This window comes from Poecilia reticulata, chromosome 23, assembly GCF_904066995.2.
Source record: "Poecilia reticulata chromosome 23, P_reticulata-male-v2, whole genome shotgun sequence".
Classification (NCBI taxonomy): Eukaryota; Metazoa; Chordata; class Actinopteri; order Cyprinodontiformes; family Poeciliidae; genus Poecilia; species Poecilia reticulata.
This window is the reverse complement of record NC_088852.1, coordinates 17,279,054-17,288,372: the sequence shown is the minus strand read 5'-3', so window position 1 is coordinate 17,288,372 and position 9,319 is coordinate 17,279,054. Positions and strand designations below refer to the sequence as shown.

Genomic DNA, 9,319 nt, shown 5'->3' with positions numbered 1-9,319 from the left:
TTCTAGAGCCTGATGCTGTTTAATAATCATAGAATTGAGCGTTGTCGGGGCCTGGTTGCCACGGTAATGTGTGCGGCTCTCCATTCTTCAGCAACGTTCTCTCCGCTGCTCACGTGGATCACTGAGAAGGTGGAATCCTCTTACATGTCTTGTTGTGATCAGCAGCTGCTCCTCTGGATCCCGCCGGCCATTTTTGGCATTGCTTTGGCGTGGAGAGTAGATCTTTCTTAGATGCATTTTCTGCAATAAAAACAAACATGTGCACCCTCTTCTAAAAGAGAGCGGTGACCTCATGCTGTCTCCTCTGTGCCATGACAGCTCGGTGCTTTTTGGAGGACGAGTTTATTACGCAGACAGTAAAAAGACAAAAGCTTTTAGCTACACAACCATTGTTTATTACTAATGTCATCACTTACACAGACTAAAGAAGTGTCAGCGATAGTCACTTAAAGGTCATTAGCAAATCATACTTTAGTCACTAGTTAGAAACAGTTTGGGAAACACTGTCATCATCCAAATGTTTGTCATTTACATTCATCTTACCAAAGAAACTGAACTTGAAAGCAGCAATACAGTTTGAGGGGGGAAGGCATAGAAACTTGAAGAAGAAGAAATAGATTGTAAATGGATTTAATTCCCTTTAATTCTACGTTTGATCTGTACCTCTCCTGCACCTGGGCTAAGCCCTTGAGTCTTTGAGTATCTGGTTGAGTATTGCATGTCATGGATGGATAGTCATCTTTTTATTTCTTTGAAAATCGTACTAACTATTTGCTCCCCCAAGTTTCCTAATTGCAATTTGTCAGAGGAGAAAGCCGTAGTCGACCGATTAATGTGTTAGTTCGTATCACACACTGATCCGTTGGTCGCCCAATGAAACAGCTGCTGTGTAAGACCACTTGTAAAGGTGGCGCTACTCAAGAAGATGAACATGTAGGCGAAGTTCACTGCAGTATTCCACTACAAGCAGTACGATATCAGAGAACTGGTCCTGCCGTCCAGTAAGGCTAATCATACGGAGTCCTTAAAAAAGGCAGAGCGGGGAGATCGGCACGCCTCACGTTGACGTCCATCAAGTCCATGAGGATTCCTTCAGAAGCCTTAAGATTATCTCTAGTCCAGAATAAAGGATGTCTCTATTTACAGCAAAGTCCTTCGTATTAGTCTTTTATGATCCTCCAGACCATAATGGGGCGTTCACCTGCAACGGGAGAAAACAGAGAGGAACTCAGAACAATGGAAACGACACCAACATTGAGTCATCATAAGCTGCATTTCCATTTCAAATGTGTGCAACGTCAAAAAGACACAATTTTGCAAATAAAAAGGAATTGAAAGTAAAGTCACAAATGTGAATAAGTCATTTAAAATCATTACATTAACAGATATAAACAGTTTCATGAGATATATTTATCATTCTGCCACTCGTCAGATGTAGGCGTCTTTCATTCAGGTGTTGCAACGACAATCAAAAGTTGAGCTTGTTATTCCAACGTGTTGAATCCATGGCTCTTCTGTAAAATTGCATAGTACAATTTCCCCAAAACGCTGCACATGTAGCCACTCCCAAGTAGGCGGGGCTTGTGGACATGTGTCCACACCTGATAGGTCATTTTTAGTGACTTGTAACATGCACAAGTGTGTTCACATGTCATTTTTAATTGTATTTCTTCTTTCACAGAAACACAGCAGTTGTGAAATTATTTTTTTAAACACTAGCAGAATATATAAAAAAAAGTTTTGCACATATTTGTAATGGAACGTTAACACTGAATTTAGTTGGATCTGCAGTTTTAACTGCGGCGAAAAATCCATTCCACAAAGTATTGGACTCAGAGGCTGAAAACAAATACCTGCCACACTTTTAAGAAGCTTATTTGAAAAAACACTGAAAAGAATTTAGTTTTTATTATACAAGTATACACTACTTTATTATTTGTCTATCACATAAAATCCCAATAAAATCCATTTATATTTCATAGTTGTGCTGCGAAAAACTATGAAATATAGTTTCATAGTTTTTCACTCAAAGATGATTCTCACTCATCTCTGAGTGAGATGAGATTCGTTGCAAAGTGCGGTCAATGGTCAATCTATTAAAGCAACACAAAATCTCTACAGATGCCTTATATAACAATAAAATACAACTCCTATTTCAAAAAGTGACATGAAAAGAAAATGAGTATTCCTACACAGTAATGTGTGTGTACCTATTAGATCCTCTCATTCTGTTTAGCATAAAAGCAGAGTGCTGGGTTTGCATTAACATCTCAGACCCTTCACTCGTAGTTCGGTGCTGTCAGATACTTGGGAAGACCTCCGTTCTCCTTGAGATTAAATTGCCTGTCATGAAGCTCGGTGGCTGACTGGCAGCTCCTCTGCTCCTATAAAAGTACATTCTGGAAAAGACTCTTGAAGAGCACAACGTAACAACCTTCATAACAACGTCCGCTATCTATTCCAGTCGGCTGTCAAAGGACATGTGGGTTTGACGGACCGCGGGAAGCCATCGCCGGACTTGCGAGGCGCTGTTATTGATGGTGAACTTTTGATACGAAACAGACAACTGTGACAACCCGGTTAGATTAATTCTCAAATGGGTTGTTTGACCAAGGCTGAGTGTGTAATGTCATTTAAATCACCTCCAATTAGGGGGGAGGAAACAGGCAAAGAACCATCAGGACGTCGCATTTCGAGGAAAACCAGGGTAATGCAGTTTCCAAGCAGGTACGGCTGCAATAAATTCTCCCCTTCACCGAGTCATTTACATTCTGAGCTGCCATGGTGATTAATGTGGTACTAATTTGGGAATAATTTCGGGTTGAAAAGACAAAGAGCTAAGCTGCTTCTTGTCAGAAGCGAGAATGTCTCCGGAGATCGATCTATAGCCTGTCTCACTTCAAGGAGGAGGGGGATAAAAAATCATTAACGACGTTCTGAGTAAGTGTCTGAAACAAAGCTAAAAATACAGGAAGGAAAAACCAAGTCCTCCCTAGGTGTTAGGTTTGTTTAATTGGTGGATGACAAGTGCTAATTTAACCGTCAAAGCATTCATTTCCATGCGGCGCCTGAAGTGAGCGTGGCTGAGAGATTTAACACAGCAGGTGCGGGGCTTGTGTTTCTGTAATTCAGCTGTGTAATTGGCACACCGCCGCGTCCTTCTCAGCAATATGCTTTGCGTTAGGACTACTATGACTGGGCTTTTCATCATATGGCAAGAATTCACCCGTGAAATCAGCAAAAACACAGCAGAGAGAATGCAGAGCCAACTTTCGGCATTCGTTATGTTTTAGGATTCGGACAAAACCGCAATTTCTGCCACAGGTCAACACTGCTCTTAGAGAAAATGTACCAGTGAGATACTGTTTTTTATCCCCTTTAATCAAACTGTTTGTAATATTTTAAATTAATTTGCTTGATTAAAAAAAGAGTCTAAAAAATAAAAAAACGTAGTCACAATTTTTAAGTGTAAACACAAATCATATAATATAATCAAAATGCCCGCCTATAATATCAAAGGTGAATATAGCTCATTTATTTGTCCTTCTGGGAATAAATTAGTGAGCTATTGTGGTAGAGCGTCTGTGGTTGAATGTTACAACCAGACTCTAGTAAATAAAAAGGAAACGTAGCTTACTGACCAGAGGAAAACAATCAGGAAGTAAACAGGAAAAATAGCCATTATGTCTTCAATTAGTTTTAATTAAAAGACCTAATAGCTAAGATTTTTAGTCAGAATCCTGGCTAAAAAAAGGTAATGTTCAATATCTGAAAAACTGATAATTTGAATGAAACGAGTTCATGTTAGCTAGCTTGTGCTAGCTTATTGCTGTGCTGTTTCCTTGCATGTAAGCAAAAACATTTTCAAAAAGCCTATTTTTTATAAAGTCCAAATTATAGAGATGTTTAATACTTGGTGGACCAACAGGAAACAGTATTTATTATGTCAGCAATTAAATATGGCTTTAACGTTAATTTCACACAGAAGCAGTAAAAATGTATCTTCTTGTTTTAGGGCTAACTTCAAGGTCTATACAATGGTTAATAAAAACAGATTTTAGATGCAGTTGAATCCTATGGTTTCCTTGTAGAATACATTGCATATTTTGCTAAACATCGAACCAAACACTTCAGTTGTTCTCCTCATGATTTCTCAGAACAAACTGCTGCAGCGTTCATAGTGGAAGTAGCTAATAGTCCTTTTTATAGGACATATAACTGACGTAAATAAACATAAGACTTCTAAGGAAATGATGGCACTTGGCGAAATGTAATGTTTCAATTATTGACTGTGTGGTGTCTTGTGTGACTTTGTATGTTTGTGTTTTTACGACATGAAGCACTTTGAACTGCCCTGTTGCTGGAATGTGCTATACAAATAAACTTGACTTCAGGATTTTTAATACTGCATTTGCCTGTGTGTGCTTTCTTTTCTCCCTTTCATCCCTCAAGTACTAAGCAATACCGACAGCGCAGGTTAAATTTGTCACCTTTGTGGATTTCTGTATTTATCCGTGGAGAAGAAACTCTTCAATCTGTCACCTCTTGCTTCCATTTGAGGCTTCAAACGTAGAAAAATTCCCATCACGTCTGAAATCCGCGCTGCGCCCCAGGCTTTCTAATAGCCAGTCTCTGCTTTGCCAAACACGTGGAATTCGCTGAGTTTTTCCAACGGGGTGTGATTGATACAGACTCATGAAGATGAGTACAGCTGGGGAACCCAGCTCTATGTTGTCGATGTTTTTTTTTTCTTCTTTTTCTCGTTTTTATTATTATTTTCCAAAAGCGCCGCAGAGGTGACAAACAAAGTGTGACCTCCTGCTGTTTCAAGATTTGAGCGAGAGGAGTGTTGTCTCTCTAACCAAGTTCAAAGGTGTGTGACTTGGATGTTGGGGGTAATGACGCAGCTTTGAACAGGTCGCTGTGGTGTGTTTGGATCATGTACCTCCTCTGCTCCCTTATCCCTCTTGTAGCTCCGCTGTTGGGAATTGTGCCTAAATCATACAATCTGACAACGGGGGATCAAAAGTTGCATTAATGATTCATCGTGGGAATTTTCTGTTTTTTTAACACGGCAAGGCTACAGGGAATCTGAACAAGGAGCGTCTTAAGCATGATAAATATAAGGTATGTCAAATATTAGATTAAAAAAGAGAATAATAAGAATAGATGAGGAAAACAAATTCACCTGGGGGTTTGTAGTGGAGCGTCTGACGTTACCAAAGCTGGTCTCTGTCCGCAGAAATCTTTCCAGAGATCCATATAAAATAACAATAAAAGAAACACAAAAGACATGTTTAGTGTTAAAAATAGTCTTGCGAGATTTGATAATAATAGAAATATGTTCCAGGGCATCTGTGGATGCTCTTCAAACCCTGATGACTAAAAGAAAACAATTCCACATATATTTATATATATTCTGAGGTTCGGACCGATCCCAGAATCAATAGCCCAAGGCTCCAGGCTCCCGGCTCCAGGCAGGTGTGGTGCAGGCGGTTTAAATAATTAACTACATGGAGAGAGGCAGAACTGAAGTCTACGGGTAGTCATAACACAGTGAAGGATACAGGCATCATGTTACAATGTTAAAAGCAAGTAACTGGAGTGAGTAATTGGCCAGTTTGGGTGCTGAGAGTGGCCTGAAAGTGCTAAGGAGACATGGCAGCGCATTGATTATTGGACCCCAGGGGTCCGAGCACCGGCTGCAAACACTGGTCTTTAGTTAAAGGCAGAGGCGACGGGAACAGAAGTCACAGCCTGCTGACCTTGACGAGTGGCTGCACACTAGATTCAACAGTTCTGATTCTGGCATCAATAAAGAGATAAAAACTGATTTTTTTCTCTCTCTCTGCTCACCTTGGTGGTTTTAATCTTGTTCCCGGTAGCGCAGCTCCAGCCCTTCAGATCAGGAAGAACTTTGCATTCCTCCCCATCAAGGCACGGATGCATCTGGCACCACCACTTCTGCTCCACTATCGAGGCTGGACATGGCGCAAAAAGAACAAAAAAATGATCCTGTCATTTTAATAATTCAAACCAATATGAAGAAAATCTTGTTGTGTGTTCCATTTCCTTTTAGTAATAATTTTTAAAAGTTAGGTTGGAATTCTGTGGTGTAATGTCGTGTTGGTTTGTTGTTTCATAACCTGGTCATTGCCTTCATTGTTCCACTTCGTTAAAAGTCTCACGTCGCGGACAGTGTGGGCTTTCTCTGGTTCACTAAGATTGCCTCTGCTGAAATTTCTACAGGGTCAATCAGCGAACAGGAGAAGTTGTGAGCGGTGGCGTCGATTTTCTGTGATGTTTTACGTTTTGTAATCTTCCATTTTAAAATGTCAAGAGAGTTTCAAACACCTCTACGAAAAAAATCATCTCCCAACAGCTGAGAGCCCAGACCGTCTGTACGAAGTGAAGCGTAGAACAAGCAACTGGGTGTTTTAGATTCATTACTATTCCTGTATACTCTCAGTTTTTACCCGGAAACAAACTTACTATTTAGGTTTTCATTCTACGACTCCATTGGAAAAGCATGTGGTTAATTTGGACAATAAATATTATGAATTACATAATATACATGTACCACATATTTGATTCATTTTTCATCAAAATGTCTTTGAATATACAAAATTTAATTATGTAAAAGTAAGACATTTAAATGGAGACATAAATGACCCAAACTGTCCCTAATATTTCACAAAAGAGGAAAAAGAAGAAATTTTAAAAAAGAAGTGAAAGGGGCAGAATTATGTCCCTTTCCATGTGGTGAAATAAGTGATTTAAAGATCCCATGTACAGTAGGCCACAAGAAACATTGTGGCCTACTGTACGGAAAAACAAATATCCTTAACTGCTTGATTGCCTGCAATCACCAGCAAGTCAAAGAAGTTGGGGTTCAAACCTTTGTTTTTCCCACTGCTTTTACTTTGTTACAATAGTAATCAGAAGTCCTGCACTCCACCGCATCACGTAAAGCGAGACAAAGCAATTACTAATTACAATCTATGCAATTTGTGTTGTATCTGAATCTGAAATGCAGTGTTATGACAAAGAGGAAGTAAAGTTTCTCACCACGCTGCCCCAAATGGCACAAAAGGAAATTCAAAGACAAGCTGTTGAGTACAACACTGGTAATGGAATTATTTAGCGGTTAGCGAATGAGTTCAATTTTAGTTTGGATTTAATATTTTTAACCATTGTGAAAAACATGTAGTCTGAAACCATAATACTCTTTATTTCATGAGCTGGAACATGTAGAGGCGGTGGGTGTTTAGAATTGCCATCTTGTCATTTCGTGCGTTTCAAACACATTTCCACCTGTGACACAAGGAGCCTTAAAGGTGGAATCTCTTCAGATCATCAAAGAAGCTCCCATCAAGCCATGTCACAGTCTGACAGCCTTCTTAGGTAAGTGATGTAAGATTTGCTTTTTCTCTGGTAACACATCTATTCTGAATATGCAAACAAGTCTCAGCCTCAATATGATGTGTCAGGGTAGGGAAGTGATAGCAGATGCATCTTCAGTCGGCTGCAGTCAGAACACCTCTTCACTCGCCTCCTAAACAAACAGCACAGAGCAGATGTACTGCAGTGTACAGCACGATCTGGCATATTACAGGGGTCATTATCCATGTTTGACAGCCCCCCCCCAGCAGCGTTTATGCTTTTCATAATGAAGAGGGGGTTTTTTATGATCCAAACACAATGCATGCCTCGCAATAGTAAACTGCAAAGAATGAAGGCTTTATGACGGGAGGAAATCAATTTGTGGAACACAAACGTGTAAAAAGAGCGTCGGGTCAACTCCAAGCAGAAGGAGTTGCTATTAAAAAAAAGCCACAAAGGTTTTTACAACAAAATGAAATGGGAGTATTGATGATCAAACAAAGTGGAGAGAGTATATTTCACTTAGAGTTAATAGGGCTTTAAAACATGACGACGGCTCAGACAGGACACATAACCTGATTCAAGTCCCGGAATCTTTTAGTTGTCCTTCAGTTCATATTTTTTATTTCATGTTAGTTTGAAACTCATGAGCTTTGAAAAAAGAAAAAAACTATCAACTTCTTATGTAAGGTTTTAGAAATACGTTAAGTTTGAATCAAAAAATAATTTAGTGCATGTGCCAGTGGGGATTTGTGTTCAAACCGTGTAGTTCTGCCAAGAAGAAGAACACTGTAGCCAATTCAGAAGCCAAAAACAGCAGACAGCAGAGAGCCTAAAAGCACAAAACTGGAAACCAAACCTGAAAGCTCTGACTAATGATCAACATGTGGGTTTCTAAACAGTCTTACCACAAGCTTTACTAATATAACCCTCGCATATTGAAGCCTGTAGAACATTTTAGAGCAATTTTTAGCCTGTTGGCTTGCTGCTTACACACTTGCGCATGTACTTAGGAGCAGCACTGTTTTCAGGTGGAAAATCTAAGAAATTAGAGTGGGAAGATGTATAAATCACAGAAAACACTTATTTTTAATGCCATGAGGATAGATTTTTAAAAAAAAAACTATATTCCTCTACTGAGTGAAGGGGGAAAAAGCTTACCATGACAGTCACTCCAGTCATGGGAAAAACAAAGTACAGTTGAAATACAGCAGAAAAGTACCAGAGACTACTGGAGATCAGATGACGAGGCGTCATAATGGTCAGCTAATGTACCCATAATCGCTTTATGAATGTCCTGTGTTTTGCAAAAACTGGACCATAATTCCTGTTCAGTTATGTAAGAGAGTGATTAAAACACAGAAAACCACTTGTTTAAAGTTCTTACTGACTCTACAAGTCTAAACTACGGGCTGCATGTAGTTTTTTTCTCATGTCTCCACTGATTTTTTTTTTCTCCCCATGACGGCCTTTTCATTTGCTCCATCCTAAAATTCCCAGACGCAAGTTTTCTTAGAAGTCTGGAGGTTCATTTATCTTCATATGAAGAGGAGCTTGTCTCACACGAAGAGGAGCTAAAGGTAATCCCTGGTCGTAGAGGAAAGAATAATTAAAAGGTTAAGTGCTTATCATTTTTTTCTCTCCCTGAGATCAACGGAGGGGCTTTAAACTGAGACTGGTGGCTCACAGCTCTAATTTGCAGAAAATGTCAATACTAAAATGTCAGGGAATAGGTCAAACCCGAGCTATCCGGAGTTTCGCCAGAAAGCAACGCTTTTCAGACCAAAGTGAAGCTGCCACCTTGGCACAGTCTGGGAGTCTGGCATATTAGCATGCTAAGAGACCCTCTGGGTCACTGACTCATTCAGGCCTAATAAAGCCTTCAGGAGAACCTTTCTAGAGCTTCTGGATTCAACTCGAACATTACTTTGTGTAG

The 9,319-nt window shown here is 39.7% G+C and overlaps 1 protein-coding gene across 4 annotated transcripts in view; it reads right to left on the bottom strand.

Annotated features, from left to right (window-relative positions):
• Window positions 1-372: 372 nt before the first annotated feature.
• Window positions 373-9,319, bottom strand: part of tafa2 (TAFA chemokine like family member 2) — a 70,531-nt gene continuing 61,584 nt past the window's right edge. For 3 of the 4 annotated variants that reach the window (XM_017302917.2, XM_081603932.1, XM_081603933.1), the window contains 3 exons: window positions 5,857-5,981; window positions 5,193-5,246; window positions 373-1,204 (listed from right to left, as the gene is read on the bottom strand). In XM_017302917.2, the coding sequence (XP_017158406.2) occupies window positions 5,217-5,246; window positions 5,857-5,981 (155 nt within the window). In that variant the 3' untranslated portion in view covers window positions 373-1,204; window positions 5,193-5,216. Of the gene's footprint in view, window positions 1,205-5,188; window positions 5,247-5,856; window positions 5,982-9,319 lie in introns of all 4 variants that reach the window. The other variant, XM_017302916.2, reaches the window with a different exon arrangement.